The 15,314-nt window shown below is 54.5% G+C and overlaps 5 protein-coding genes across 5 annotated transcripts; 3 read left to right on the top strand and 2 right to left on the bottom strand.

Moving 5' to 3' along the window:
- Positions 1 to 168: 168 nt before the first annotated feature.
- J4E93_001828 (uncharacterized protein) lies at positions 169 to 2,274 on the bottom strand (the record flags this gene model as incomplete). Its single annotated transcript, XM_049339777.1, has 2 exons — positions 169 to 1,790; positions 1,971 to 2,274. 2 exons carry the CDS (start codon positions 2,272 to 2,274, stop codon positions 169 to 171), a joined length of 1,926 nt encoding a protein of 641 aa, XP_049203734.1.
- Positions 2,275 to 3,801: 1,527 nt separating this feature from the next.
- Positions 3,802 to 5,144, top strand: J4E93_001829 (uncharacterized protein; the record flags this gene model as incomplete). The annotated part of the gene is made up of 2 exons (XM_049339778.1): positions 3,802 to 3,994; positions 4,069 to 5,144. The coding sequence occupies 2 exons, from the start codon at positions 3,802 to 3,804 to the stop codon at positions 5,142 to 5,144; spliced, it is 1,269 nt and encodes a 422-aa protein (XP_049203735.1).
- A 714-nt stretch (positions 5,145 to 5,858) lies between these two features.
- J4E93_001830 (uncharacterized protein) lies at positions 5,859 to 6,475 on the bottom strand (the record flags this gene model as incomplete). Its single annotated transcript, XM_049339779.1, has 3 exons — positions 5,859 to 6,083; positions 6,153 to 6,367; positions 6,439 to 6,475. 3 exons carry the CDS (start codon positions 6,473 to 6,475, stop codon positions 5,859 to 5,861), a joined length of 477 nt encoding a protein of 158 aa, XP_049203736.1.
- A 4,208-nt stretch (positions 6,476 to 10,683) lies between these two features.
- On the top strand, positions 10,684 to 13,631 carry J4E93_001831 (uncharacterized protein; the record flags this gene model as incomplete). Its single annotated transcript, XM_049339780.1, has 8 exons — positions 10,684 to 10,800; positions 10,901 to 11,000; positions 11,050 to 11,131; positions 11,183 to 11,229; positions 11,280 to 11,606; positions 11,657 to 12,475; positions 12,524 to 12,691; positions 12,739 to 13,631. The coding sequence occupies 8 exons, from the start codon at positions 10,684 to 10,686 to the stop codon at positions 13,629 to 13,631; spliced, it is 2,553 nt and encodes an 850-aa protein (XP_049203737.1).
- Positions 13,632 to 14,298: 667 nt separating this feature from the next.
- Positions 14,299 to 15,039, top strand: J4E93_001832 (uncharacterized protein; the record flags this gene model as incomplete). The annotated part of the gene is made up of 1 exon (XM_049339781.1): positions 14,299 to 15,039. The coding sequence occupies one exon, from the start codon at positions 14,299 to 14,301 to the stop codon at positions 15,037 to 15,039; it is 741 nt and encodes a 246-aa protein (XP_049203738.1).
- Positions 15,040 to 15,314: the final 275 nt, after the last annotated feature.

Raw genomic sequence — 15,314 nt, forward strand, 5'->3', positions numbered from 1 at the left:
AGCCGAACTCCGGCTGAAGATTCCTGGATTACGTCGCAGATACGACTACTATAATAACTAAGCGCTACCGACAACTCCATAAATGCAGGCCCAAAGAGATCCGTGGTATCATATATCTGTTCCTCCCAACAATCCGTACGCCTGAATGATCCGTCCCTTGTAGTCCCCTTATGAGGACGATGATGCAGAATCTTCAGCAGAGGGCGAAAGCGAGGCTCCACCGGCCCGAAGAGCTTTCAGCGCAACGTCAACTTCAGTGGTCGCCATCTTCTGCCATTTCTCCCGCGTGTCTTGATCCGCCAACGCATCAGCACCAGCTTCACCAACCTTTTCGTATAGCAAACGTGATACGTCGCGATTGACGTCGGTATACTCCTGTTTCGTGACTTCTTTCTTCAGGTAAATGGGTTTTAACACAGCTGTAACCATGCGCTGCAGTTCGGCTTTGGTAGAATACGAGAGGGTCGGCCGGCTAGGCGACGAGTCCTTCGAGCGAGGGGGGCTGCTGAGGCCGACAGAGCGATGCGCGAGTGTGCGACGTCCGGGGCGGTCGTCGTCTGCAGGGGAATACGGCGAGTAGGTTGGCGACAATTGCTGGTCCTGTTGTACAGGTGATGTGGTGCGAGTAAGATTAAGAGGCGGCGGTGTGGACATGCCGGGAGGTTTCTGGTAGACCGGCGACAGACCTGGGGAGGAATGTTGGGGAGAACAAGCGCGCTCCACGATGATGCGCCGGGGCTGTGGGGCGGCGATCTCCTTGTCGCGCTCGGCAAACCGGTCGACCTCGACCTCCTGAAGCAACGATTGCAGAAAACCAGGCGCGGGAGTTGAACTCTCACCGGTTGGAACTGCAGGGGGCGATGATGCAGCAGCAGGAGCGTGCGTGCTAGCCACTGTGTTGCGGCGTGCGGCTGCCGACGATGACTCTCCGTTGTCCAGGTGCATACGGGTTCGAGGGCGCTTGAGCTTGCGTTCTGGCTTCTGCTCGCGAGGCTCAGAATCGGCAGGGGAGGAGTCGATGGACTTGCGTTTGCGGCCTCTTCGGCTACTGGTGCTCGCTACGCTGGGGGCAGGACGTGCGTCACCTTGGGCTAGCTGCTCGCGCGCCTTCTCGAATTGGTTCCACGCCCGCAGTTCTTCCTGTGACTCTGGATCTTTCGGTGTCTTTGGTGGCTCGCGATGAAGCGTTCGATTCGTCGGTCGTGTAGCGGCGTTGGAGTTGCGGCGTCGACCGGTTACAACATTGTCAGTGGCGATTTGGAAGCGAGTGCCGGCTCCGGCCTGTCGTGCGACTCGCATGCGCTGCTCCCATCTACGGTCATCGCGTCGCGTGGCATCTGACTGGTTCTCAGACTGTTCTTCCTCGTCAAAGGGGAACTCGATGTCAAACTGCAATCGGTCCCAGACGCTCTGCCAGACGCCCACCCATTCGTCAGGGGCATGATTGTGACGCGGCACACGGCTCCGGCCGTTGATCCAGGCAGCGGGACCTCGTACTGCAGGTCGTCGTCGGGACGCGGCTTCCAGCAGACTAGGATTCTCAACACAGCCCTGGCAATACCAGGGCCCGCGAGATGGCATCCGGTCGAGTCCAGCACAGAAGACATGGCAGAGTTGTTCGCAGCTATGGCAGTACATGAGCTGCGATGCGTCGCCGAATTCATCACAGACCATGCATGCATCGTAGCTTCCGTCATCCTCCAGTATGTAGTCGTCGTCGATGATCATGGACGGATCGATATCGGCCACTTGCTGCTTGTCTTGCACGGCGTACTCGGATAGTTTGGGTCCTGGTGAGTTGTTAGTCGAAATTCCATGTCGACAGAGCCACCTTGTGCGGCAAGACATTATAGGTTTGGGTAGAGGTCATGCTGAGCTTGACTGACCATTTAGCCAGTAGCTAGGCTACTATCAGCCAACAATAGCAGCGTCACAACCGCAGGGCTCCGTAGCATCCAGGACTGACATACCTCCAACGCGCGCGCTGAGCTCGACCATGTTGAAACTGGCTCGACATATAGGGCAACTGTTCGCTCGTTCGACCCAGGGCTTGAGGCACTCGTTGTGCAGATCGTGGCCGCATGGCAGTAAATGTGCGACCAAATCGTCCTCCTTGGTAGACTCTACGGCCGCCATCTTATCCTTGGCATGTGATTGGAGGTCGACATCAGCGCCATCCTCAAGCGGCATGGTCGCCAGCGATGATGCGGTGGCGGTAGGGCCGTCGTCGAGGGGGACGAGATCGCCGAGGCAGACTATACACGTCTCGGCCATTGGTGTGATGCTTGGAAGTGAAAGAGCGGAAGTACTCGTCGACGCGATTCATAAGTTGGGAAGATGATCAAGTCGAGAGAGCGGGGACTGTGGTTTAAGTAGCGGACGCTAGTGGCTTGGCCTGCAGCCACACTCCTAGGCAGTCGCAACCAACCCCGGAAACCCGTGATGTTTGCCAGGAAGAGGATGCCCAAGTGGAGACTAGTGGCGCCTTTGGTAGTGTAGAATGCGTGACGAGATCCAAAGCTGCTGCGGGCGGGCAGATGCTAGATGATCAGTCATTCTTCGCGCTTACCTTACCACGTGTTCGGGACCCGAAGGAGCAGTCCGGATGACTTGCGATGTCACCGAGTGGTTACCTATGGTGTAAATATGTTTCAGTTCAACCGCTTCGCTATCTCTTCAACTCTTGATTGTGTCAGATGCGCTGTGGTATGCATACGGAAGGCGCGCTTAGCCTCAAGGTGCTCGCATCGGTTTCCGTCTCGCGTCTATGGGGCATTCTGAAGTGGGAAGGCCGCGCATACAAGGCCGGACGGACTGGAGATCTGGACAATCTTATCTTCGCGAGAAGACGTCACTATGGAATGCACTGATAAGATAACGACAGCTGCTGAATCTGGTGTTGATGGGCCGAACAATGTGTGTGCAGCGCAAGCTCCCTCGGCGTATGGTGACGTGCAGCGCTACCAATGCCAGCCCTTGTATATTCGATACTGCGTTGGAAGACGACTCGAAAGTTCCGCCTTTGTATGGACAAAGTAAAGCAATGTAACGGGTCTTGTATTTCTACGTGTAGCGCCTCGGGCGACCTTGTAGGCGCCGGACGAGGATACCGCGCGACGCGGGCGATGTGAGTTCGCGGTATGTTTGCGGCGGCTTCTTGCATGTAGCTACCATCATCTTGAATCCTGCTGTCAGGTCTTCCTGTGAGATTTGCATATTAGCGACACTGCGAGAAACGTGGGTGTCGCAGAAAGCAGACCGCTTCATCTGCACTGTCGCGCTCCTCCACCAGGCTTCTCTGCCTTCATTGCCCGATCCAGAGAGATGACTCAGTCGTGCGATTGGAGTACAACAGCTTGTGTGGAGGCCGAAAAGCCATTCAAGGATAGCGGTGAGGAATACAATTCATCGGCGTGGAGGGGCATTGCTCAAATTCAGCGTCTGTTGCCAAGGCGCTTAGAATATTTCGAGAATAGTGCATGTCCACATCGTGATCTATCCATGTAAAGGCTTACTCTGTACGTGGTATCGTTAGCTGGCGATCATTTTGATCTTGAACTGTATTGTAGTGCAACACTCGCGATGCGGCCTTCCTTCTTATGAAGTGTACTGCGAGCGGTGCAGATATTGTATCTACCGCGCACGCCGGCGCCTGCCTCGGCATGACCGCAGGCATCCAAAAGAAGGGTCTTGTCCGAGTCGCGTAGTATTCAATGATTAGGAATTTCCCCTAGCTGCACCCCGATTGACGTTTTCCTGTCTCCTCGTCTCTTCTTTGCTCAATCACACACCCTCATCAGGATGGCTCAAGAATCGCGACAATATGAGCTGATCTTGCTGGGAGCAACCGGATATACCGGAAAACTCGTTGCGGAATGGGTGACTACCCATCTGCCGGATGATCTCAAGTGGGCTGTTGCTGGACGCAATGCGAAGAAACTGCAAGCTGTAGTCGACGAATTGACGAAGCTAAAGCCAGATCGCAAGCAGCCGGGTATGTGGCGACAGAATCTGCGTTACAAACATGTGGCGGACAAAATCTGAGACGGGTCAGCTGACGAGACCTAGCTATCGAGACATGCGAGCTTGAGCGCCAACAGCTAGAAACGCTTGTTAAGAAGACAAAGCTCATCATCACGACGGTGGGCCCCTTCATGCACTATGGCGAGCCTGTCCTTGCCGCCTGTGTGAACAACGGCACACACTATCTAGACTCCACTGGTGAGGTGCCATGGATCTACGACATGGTTGCCAAATACGATGAGCTTGCGAAGAAGAACAAGACCATCGTCATCCCCGAGTGTGGTCTCGACTCTGTTCCTGCAGATATCATGGCGTACGTCCTCGCTCGCGAGGTGCGCAAGCGCTACGACGCACCCTGCGAGCGCGCCATCATGACACTCTACGACTTCAAATCTGGAATCAGTGGTGGAACATCCCTTACTATGCTGGAACTCTTCAAGAAATACTCACTCAGTCATCTCGGAAAGTCGATGCACCCATACTCGCTGTCGCCGGTTAGCGCAGACAACGTCGTCGCAGCACCGTCGGGAAGCTTTCCATACAGTCTTTTCGGTCTACAAAGTATTCCTGAGCTTGGAGGCATCCAGACAACTGGACTCATGGCAAGCGTCGATGTATGCATTGCACATCGCTCGTGGGGTCTGTACCAGTCTTCGGGTGACGACACCCTGCAATATGGTCCCAAATTCCGGTTCAACGAGTACGCGCGTGCTCCCAGCTTCTTTGTTGGGCTAGCACAGAAGGTCGTTCTTACTTCAGTCGCCGTCCTGCTTGCCATACCAGTAACACGCTGGTTGTTGGAACCCGTCTTCAAGATGGTCATCCCAAGCCCAGGCCAAGGACCGTCGAAAGAGAGCATGAAGGATGACTTCATGCACTACCGTGGTGTTGGCACCACTGGGGACGGAAAGAAGGTGATTGCCAACCTCGAGGTCGCACATGGTGGGTATGTTGCCACGGCGATGACACTCAGTGCCGCCGCCTTAGTCGTTCTCCGAGGCAGGCTAGAGGACAGCGAGGCGGGTAAGCTAGGAGGTGGCATTCTTACACCCGCAACACTGGGAGATGAGTACGTGAAGACACTGAATGACTTTGGCATGAAGATCAGAGTGGACAAGTAAGATATTGAGCGGGAAGGCCTTTGGCCAACAATTGATCTCCAATATCCAATCTACGAAAAGTTCATTTGAACACAGCATGTACGAAACGAGCAGATCACATGCTTTGACCGTAACCTTACCGCACGTGGCTTCACCATACATCATCCCTGGTCTTCTCATCAAAGTGTCACGAGAGCGATGATGTCAATGAAAAATACGTTTAGCTAGTCTTGACGATGTACTCAGCTTGCTAATCAAGATCAATTATGCAAAAAGACTGGACCTATTCCTCTCACTTTCAATGCACCTACTCTCTCGACTATTGTTGTTTCCGTCGTCAGGTGACTGCCTCAGCAAATACACAGTAGAGGCGTGATAGCTAAGCTATAGTCCCCTATTGCTGGGTTGTCATTGATCGCTGCTTCGATTCCCCAACCCCTCTATAGTGGATAGTGGAACGACAATGCATTAAACGGTACGATGGAATCTCCCTTCTCGGGGAGCTCAAAGCAGTCGCCCGATTGTGTTCTGCCAGCCCCTACAGAAAGTCTCCAACACTAGTGCAGCGGCTACTTGGGCAAAAGCGTTTGGTTGAGGGTCAAATGGTAATTCCTGGTGCTGATGTAAGAAAGTGCTCGGGTATTAAACGCAAGTATCGCTCGTCCTCGTCCGCTACGCCTCCTCTCTGATCCACCGTCCACATCCAACAGAGTAGACGCCAATAGCCGAGTGTGCTCATGACCCGCTGTGTGTCTCTTCCTTCTTGGTTGTACCATCTTCCTTCTGCCTCGCACCACCGGGTCCCTGCTTAGCCAAGGCTTCAATCATTTCCGCAACCGCAAGGGCCTTTGTCCGGTTCGCCTCTTCATCTGCGGGGTCTGAGAGGGTGTCGAGGCCGCCGAAGAGCCAGAGTTCTTGTAAATCGCGGATGAGGGTGGAGATGCCTTGTGCCGTTCGGATCTACGCACTGTTAGCCCAGCCCCTCTGCGTTGGGAAAGCTGGCGTGCGGTATGGAAGCTTGCGACGCACCAAGGCAGCACTTTGTTCTCTAATGACCAGCTCCCTTTGTGCAGACGTTGCATAGTCCAATGCCGGCGGAAACTCGGTTCGCGTGTCGTCTTCCGAGTAGTCGGTCGCATCCTGCATCTTCACGGCGCGAAGAATGGTGGAGAGGTAGCCGTCGCCGCCCCATGGGTCATCTTTCCGGTTGTCGACAATGGAAGTGCATAGTGCCTCGGTCTTTGCTGCAAGAGGGTTAGCATGCGCTTGACGGGCTTTCGTGTGTCTGCATCTCCATAGCGTATATGGCACATACCGAGAAGTGCCTCTTTCGTCCGCTCTGAAGGGTTCATAGCGGGGCTGCAGGTGTGTCTGGCGCTCTGAGTTGCGGAGTTTCGGGAGTGACCTCCAGCCCGATCAAAGGGCTTATCGATAGCTAGCTCGCACAACTTGTGCTATGCAAACTTGGCTGCCGGCCCTGCATTCGACTTGATCCAAGCATGCGATCGCCACGGTGATCAACACGGGGGGCTTCAAGTCCCAGGGTCCGAGAGTGAAGATCACAGTCTCGCGACCCAAAACCTCGGCGTCGCGTCACGCTATTGATCAACCCGGGGCATGACGTCCTTCAAAGGGGCCCCGTGTGTCGCCAATCTGGGACCGAAGCATTTAACCATTTATCCCCGATGATACGATGGACCCGGTACCTGGTAGTATCGCGCCATGTCAAATCGAGTCCCAGGTGTCTGTTCATCCAAGGCATACACCTGGCCATGACGGCGACGTCGAAAGCTTCAGCGGCTCGTCACAAATTGGCTGACAATTTGTCAACGAGTCGTGCATGGGCATTTTGACGAGTTAGAAGCCCGCGGACAAAGTTGGGTTTAGACGTTCCGTGGACGTTCGGCCGTTCGCGTAATCGAAACCATCGTTACCAGCACGGATGATCGTCAGGAACGGCCGCCATACCCGTCTCCACCTGACGCCCGCTTGTGCTACAGGTCTTGTGTATCGTGCCGTCGTCGTCGTCGTGTCTTCGAGCAAAGCAGACATCTCACACATGGTCTGCTATCACGCAAGCTGACAGTCTGAGACGGTCCGTCTCATTCATGGCCCGTGAACTGGGCCGCAGATAGCGACCCTGCATCCGAAAGCCACGTTCCTGGTTCAATGGCTGGCTGCCTAGGCGGTAGACCCGGGAACGCCGCACCTTATCGCGCAGCGACCACCTTCCACTAGCCTGTTTGACACGGACAATGTCCGATTTCTTGTTAGAGGGCCAACGGAGCGCCGACTACTGCAATACACTGTATTGCTGACCAGGTTCGGAACTTGTCCCGTCTGTGGCTTGCGCCTTGCATGCGTCGCGCATGTATCACTTCCAGCCATGTGGGTCTGCATCGATAACATGCTTGGGATGCATCGAAGAATCCGAGCGAGGCCTATGTTTGCCGAAACAGAGACGAGTCGACGCAGCGTGCGAAAGAAGCCATGTCATAAGATTGTCGTGATTGCTACTGGCAACTATCTACGTGGATGTGTAAAATTTGCGGTGGACCATGCTCACTAATGTCGTGTGCTGAAACACTTGCAAAAACGCCAGGACTCCTGCGTCATTTGTGCTCCTTTAAACGCTCAAATCCTTCCCAGTCGTGATATAAGAATGAAATAGTTTAGAGGAGTAAGATGTCGGCCCCAAGCGCTGTATTGCCAAAACGCCTTGGCCGATGTAAAATCACGCTAAAATGCAAGGTGCAGAGGTTCTCCAATAGGTCGAAAAATGGAGCCTTTGTGGTCAAAGCAATCAAACTTGCAGCACTCATACAGAGCACAGTATGCTGCGTCGGGAAAGGGTGTGCCATGAGCTGCGGCTCTTGGCACGCTGTGACGTAGGCCGCGAGTTGGGAGCAGAAGGTTGAGGCAAAGTCTGGGGTTCAGATATGTGTTTTCGCTTGACCAAAGTGGCTTTTGCAGGTTGTGGGTTGACGACGCGTACGATCTCGTCGTTATCGTCGTCATCTTTGGACTCTTCAGACTTGGATGTGCCTGTCGCGAACATGAGCAGTTGAGCGTTGAATCAATTAAGGCTGCTTACGAGAAGAGGCTGAAGTACGTCTGGAAGTGTGAGAAGACGTCTCCGCCGAGTCTGCATCTAGGATTAGCGGGCTTGTTAACCATCAATGCCGTATTGCTTACCGTCTGGAGAAGAAACATTGGATAAAGGACTCCGTCGTTTGGTCATGGAAGACCTACTGCTCGCAGTCTGGCGCGGTCGTGGACGATAAGTCGCAGCAGGTGGGAATGCTGGTAGAGTGGGTACTGGCGGTATGTTGTCCGAAAGATGCAAAGGCTGGCCTGACACGGGTGGACCGCGTCCTGTAACACGGTTTTGCTCATCAATTTCCATGGATAGTCGCCGAATCACCGCGTCTATGGAAAGGCCCTCACGGCTCTTGGGTCTGTGGTTGACGGTACGAGTAGGGTTCGGTGTTACGCCGCTCCTGGCGCGCAAGGCTGGGTGTATGAGGTCGGACGAGTGGTCGAGTTTCCGTCGTACTGCTTCGGGCAGCGGTTGAGAGGCGGTTCTACTCCTTCTTGCGGCTTTGATCCGAGCCTGCAATTCTTCAGCGGCGACCAATTTGGGGTTCGCGACAGGCGCATCCTCGTGTGCCAAAGGCTTGGAAAAATTGGTAAAGGGCGCGGACGTGGGTCTCGGAGGCTTTATCGTAGCAATGGGGTCTTTTTGGTTGAATGCTGCTGGTATGCTCCTGTGTTTCATGGACGTGGACATTATTGGTAGTTGGTGATGAACGGGGTGCAAACGTGTTAGGTACCAAGTCGAAGGGGTTTGCGGAAGGTGTTTGGCTTCTGGGGTAGCGTAATCTATAATGGATAATTATGATTTCCCAACAGTCGGGGCGGGAGAGGCACTTGCGTAGCGTGGGAACTGGGTTTCTGTCAATGCGCCGTTGCTTCTAGCGCTTCAGATGCAGATCCCTCTGTGAGGCGCAGCTGGTGAAACTCGAAAAGGCTAGCAGGCGTTGATAAACAATCCCAAGTTGCTTTAGCGACCGCCGACACAGCTCAGCTTCGTATAGGAGCACTTGAGCCTGGCCTCTCCATATGCCACGGACTAACGAATGCGGCAATGGTCGCGGAACATGGCGCAACGTGTGCCATTGGTGATTGGCCTCCCGCGCTATCATCCCCAAACCCTGGAAGACTATGGCTAGACCATTGCCGATGCATCTACGTGTGCCGTGTCTATAGTTAGTACTGTCGAGGCTCGTAGGATATATGACGAGGCGTCTGCCTAGAATGGTTCATCGAGCTGTTCGCAACGGTGACGGCTCGCGCAGTGCCATGGGCTCCCACGACGCACTGTGGCATTGGGATGGGCGCCGGGGGACGTTTGAAGGTGGGCGGGCGGCCAGCTATAGAGAAGCGCGTCCCGCAGCATGCATACTTGTGGCTGTCAGCTCTGCAGCTCGTGCACCACTTTCGCTATGGAAGGACGTATGTACAGCAAGTCGAGACTCTCGGATGCCAGCCCAGATAAGTCCAGGTAGACGCGCTGTGCATCTACCGGGAGTGGATCGTACGAGCCTTGCTTGTGAGGTAGTGGCGTGCGCGGCGAAGAGCCCCCGCCTCGTGGCATCGCAGGCCAAATGGCAATGGACAGCCCGGTCGCAGTGAGAGACAGCGATGGTTGTCTGACCATGGTGCCTTCCTCTATAGTCATCCCCTCGCTTATCCACCCAGTGCACCGCCAACGGCACGTGACGAATGGGTAGCCCCAGAGCTGCCTGCCTGCCTGTCTGCCTACGTATTCAGGCAGGGAGCCCTGGAGACGAGGGCACAGAGCCAGTCGGGCAGGTGCGTGTGAAGGGCCATGGGCGTAGGTTGCGAGGGGTGGTGCGGCGTCTGGTGGAGCTGTGGGTGCCAAGCTGATTGCGTCAGTGAAGCCGGCGTGGGCAAGCGCGCATCTCAGCGGGCGCCGTCATACGAGGCGAAAGCTGCACTCCTTCACACCAAGGCTGGCAACGGGTCGGGCGACTGCATACCGGATTACTACCCCGCAACACACACCTCGCAGACCGCGCCCACACATCGCCGCGCTCGCCAGGGTTCCGCGTGGTGGTTACCTGCCCAGGCACGCACTGGCATTGCGCTCCAAGCAGCTAGTGGCCAAGGCCCTGTGCGCTCTCCCGCCTTCGTTTTGCGACCCACGACGCGACAAAGTGTTCCGAGGCTGATCTCCATCACCCTGCCCCGTCACCGCGCCATCGCGTTGTACCATCGACTGCTGCGCGCGCCGGGCCTGCCCCATCCACGCCCTTCTTGTCGCGTTCCCGAGCTCTGCGATAGCCCGCAAGCGCCGCCGCGCCTCCTAATCGTCATCCGCCAGCACAACACGCAGCCGCCCCAATCGCCCACCCCCGACCTCCGCCCCATCCACCGCCAATTGTCCGCTGCACATTGCGCAAACGATCGCGACCGCCCGCCTGCCTCCGGAGGGTACACGCCCTAGCCGGAGAGTGTCGACACGCCGCCGCCGGTTATGGCAAACGTCGCTCCGCCGCCTGCGAGCGAACGAAAGCGCGTCAAGGTCTACGAACTCAAGAACAACGACTGGTTCGACAGAGGCACCGGCTTCTGCAAGGGCGTCGTCGCCAGCGTACGTTCCCCCACATAATCCGCGAGGCACCCTCACAGTTGGCGCACTTGTCGCGGTATCTGGCCCAACAGGCGTTCCAGGCTAACTTGTGCGACCGCAGCAGGAGGAAGCGAGGATCGTGGTCCTCTCCGAGGACGACCAGTCGCGACAACTCCTCGAGACGCGCATCTCCAAAGACGACGGCTACCAGAAACAGCAGGGTATGCGCCTGTCCGCGCCCGTGGCATCGCAGCAGCTAAACATGTGCAGACACGCTCATTGTATGGACCGAGCAAAATGGCACAGACATGGCCCTCAGCTTCCAGGAGCCCGAGGGCTGCGCTAGCATATGGTGAGCCGCGTGTGCCTTTCCGAGTCCACGTCGTATGCTGACGCAGAACAGGGACTTTGTCAATGAAGTTCAATCGCGGCTGCAAGCCCTCGCTCAGGGTACGTGACATGAATCGTCCCCAGCTTCCAGGAAGCTAATGCTGACACAGACGATGGTCTTTCAGACGACATCGATCACATCAGTCCCATCCTACTTCCCAGTCCCGACCTCGGCAACCTCCACGAAATCGAGAACCACATGCGCGCTGCAAATTCGACCCCCGGCGGCCGCGAAGCCCTGGCCAAGTTCATACTCGCCCAAGATTATATACCAAAACTCATCCCCTTGGTGGATATGGCCGAAGACCTCGAAAGCGTGTCAGACCTCCATCGACTGTGCAGCATCGTAAAGATGCTTATCTTGCTCAACGATACCGCCATTATTGAATACGTCGTAACAGACCCGGTGGTTCTGGGTGTCGTTGGGGCTCTGGAATGTGAGTTTCGGCCCCCGCGACCTCTCACATGGCTTGCTGACATTGCGCAGACGACCCGGATTTTCCTCTACACAAAGCCAACCATCGACAATATCTCGCTGATGAATCCAAGTTCAAGGAGGTCGTACGGATAGAAGACGAAAACATCAAACGGAAAATACATTACACGTACCGACTCCAATACCTCAAAGACGTGGTTCTTGCGCGCATCCTCGACGATCCTACTTTCAGCGTTCTGAACTCCCTCATCTTCTTTCACCAGGTCGACATCGTCCAGCATCTCCAAGCGAACGGCCCATTCTTGAAAGAGCTTTTCAGCATTTTCTCCCCCAAAGAGCAGAACTTGTCGAGGAAGAAGGACGCCGTCTTGTTCATCCAGCAATGCTGCGCAATTGCGAAGAGCTTGCAAGCCAACGTTAGGGCACAGCTATATCAGAACTTCATCAGCAGTGGCTTGCTGGAAGTGATACAATTTGCGCTCAAGCACCAGGACGCTTCAGTTCGCGTAGCAGGAACCGACATACTGGTGTCTCTGATCGACCATGATGCCTTGATGGTGCGAAGTTACATCTTCAAGGCCATTCAGGAAAAGTCGAAACCGCTCACCGATACCTTGATCGAGTTACTTCTCATTGAGGTAGATCTTGGGGTCAAAGCGCAGATGGCTGATGCGATCAAGATCCTCCTTGACCCCAATGCCAACTCAGCTTCCATAGAAGCCCTCGGGCGGACGAACAGCGACTTCCTGGCCAAAATGAGGGGGCAACTGCCATCTATACCCCAAACAGACTCCTTCATACAGAACTTCTATGACGAGTCTGCGAGGAAGTTGTTCCAGCCTCTCAAGGATCTTGAGGGCCGAGAGTCGAGTAAGTGTGATTGTTCGTCCCCTTGTGATTCAAACTAACATGCTGCAGTGGATGACTTATCCATGCAAGAAGTATCGCTTTACGCCCATTTAGTCGAGGTTCTGTGCTTCTTCATCCGTCAACATTCCTTCCGTAGCAAATACTTCATTCTATCAGAAGGTCTGGCAGTGCGGGTTGCCCAGCTCATGGGTTGCCCAGAGAAGCATCTGAAGCTTAGTGAGTCCCCCTACATCGATATGATGGCTTCCACTAACGGGTTCTAGCCGCTCTCAAGTACTTCCGCACTGTTCTCGGCTTTCACGATGAGACGCACAACCGCCAGATCATCCAGCACGAGCTGTTTGAACCGATCTTGAAGATACTATACGAGACCATGCCGCGCGATAATCTCCTCAACTCGGCGTGCTTGGAGTTGTTTGAATTCATCAGGCGCGAGAACATCAAGATGATTGTTCAGCATCTTGTCGAGACATATAGAGAAAGATTACAGGAGATTACGTACGTGGATACGTTCCAAAACCTGATACTCAAGTATGATCAGAACCATGAGCCGGTAACGACCCAAGAGATGGACAATTCCTTTACGAGTGTGGATAGCGACACACCTGCACGACATGCCGCGGCTGTCAATGGTGGCAAGTGGGGCCAAGGCCTGAAAGATGCAGACCCAGATGAGGAGGCATATTTCAACACATCAGACGATGAGGATGATCATTTGTCTGGGGCCGGAAAGTTGGCCATGAATGGCGCATCGCCAGTGCGACCCCTCGTCAACTATCCAGATGATGATGCCGACGATGCCGATATGGACGACCTCGCCACCGATATGCCCGCCTCCGCTCACAAAATGTCGACAACCCAGTTGCCAGAAGGAAGTACATCCCCCAACTCGACCTCCGCAGGATCGCCACCAGAACGGATATCGGAGAAGCGCCGTAGAGAGGAGGACGAAGAGGACGAACTCCTCGCAAGCATATCCACCTCTGCTGGGCCAAAGCGACGCGCTTCCACATCTAGTAACGCCAGTTCTGGAAGTTTGCGGAGTTTGCGTCGGAAGTCGCCTAATGTCAACTCTGGCAAAGATGGTGGCACGCCAAAGAAGATATCGTTATCGATACCACTCAAGAGCAGTGGGGAAGGTGGCGAAAGCGGATAGTATGGCATGCCTCCTCCGCGATAGAGTAACCAGTATTCGAGTATGTGGAGGAAGTCTGGATTTTTGCTCTACAGCAAGCCTTAAAATAACCCAAAAGATACCCATTGGAAACTCGATAAACAAGAACGACGTTGCATGAAAGGGGTTGTACGAGGTTTTGCTTCTTCATGCAAATGGTTCCGATCTGGTAGCGGCATTGCGAAGGTGTAATTATTAGGCGTTCAATGTCTTGACCATTCCGGCGTGGGGGTTTGGAACGGCCACGATGGAATGATGCAGCGCAGCGTGTCGTATTGTCAGCGTGCGTTCAGGTGTTGGATTTTCTTGTGCATGATCGAAGGTATCCGGCCTGTGTATTATAACTCGTTTTCGTGCGGGAATGTCAACTCGTATGCAAGTCATCAATCATCCGTGCTGAACGTGAAGAGATGGGATTTTCACAACATTGCGCAAACGTGTCACAAGCATAAAATAGCATGGCGTGACACATGCAAACGTCCGTACCTCTGCGGCTGAATCACGTTCTGTTGTTTCCGCTAGCGCCGCTCGCAAGCCCGCGTGCAACTAATGCAACATCCCACGTCTAACCTTCATACAGCTTGCATTTCGGCTTCACGATCAAGCTCTCAGTGCCTGAAGCTTTTCCAATACCCAGACACGTCGTGCGATGCCGGACCAACGCTCTTCTACCAAGCCGAACAACACGACATCGATGGAAAACTCAGCTACGCACAACATCAACGTCTCCGAAATGCCACCTAAACCACCAACTCTGACTCTCATTCTTGCAGCCACACCGAGTCTCGGAATTGGAAACGGTGGAGGCTTGCCATGGCCGCAGCTGAAAAAAGAGATGGGATTCTTTGCGCGAGTCACGAAGCGTACATCGCCTTCAGCGTCCACGGCGAGCACCAAGAAAGTAAACGCTGTGCTCATGGGTCGTAAGACGTGGGAGAGCATACCCCCCAAGTTTCGGCCTCTGAAAGATCGCCTAAACATCGTCGTTACGTCGAAGCCAGAAGAGTTCAAAAGTAAATTAGACAAGAATACGGAGGTCGAAGGACCAATGGTCTGCTCCAGTGTGTTGGATGCGATAGCACAGCTCGAGAAGCAGGATGATAGCAGACTCCAAGGCTCAGCGATAGAGCTGGATAAGATTTTTGTTATTGGCGGAGCAACTATATACGAAACGGCGCTTCAACTTCCGCAGACAAAACGAGTTCTCCTCACAAAGATAAAGAAGGAATTCGAGTGCGACACATTTTTCCCTGTCAATCTGGGGGAGACGACAATTTGGAGGAACACGAGCAGAGAGGAAGTGCAGGCATTCACTGGAGAGGAGATCCAAGAGGGTGGGATTGAGGAGCAGGGTGTCGAATTCGAGTTCTGCATGTACGAGCGGGAGTGAGTCAATTAGAGTGAAAGAGCAGCAAACAAATATGATTCGAACGAATGATTCACAGTTGATGGTCGTGCCCAATGTGAGGAAGGCGCGACGGAGGAGGCGCTCTCACCTCCACCCTGCCACGTCATAGCAATCGATTGTTCGCCTCATGCCCTTCCACCCATCAATCTCTCCTGTTCCTCGGATCAAACTCTACCCACAACCAGCATGTCAAGGCAAGATCCACCCATGCAGTCCGTATGGCAAGAGCTATGGCGGGGAAGTACGTTATCCAAAGC

This window comes from Alternaria ventricosa (genome assembly GCF_023758065.1).
Source record: "Alternaria ventricosa strain BMP 2768 chromosome Unknown scaffold_2, whole genome shotgun sequence".
Taxonomy (NCBI): Eukaryota; Fungi; Ascomycota; class Dothideomycetes; order Pleosporales; family Pleosporaceae; genus Alternaria; species Alternaria ventricosa.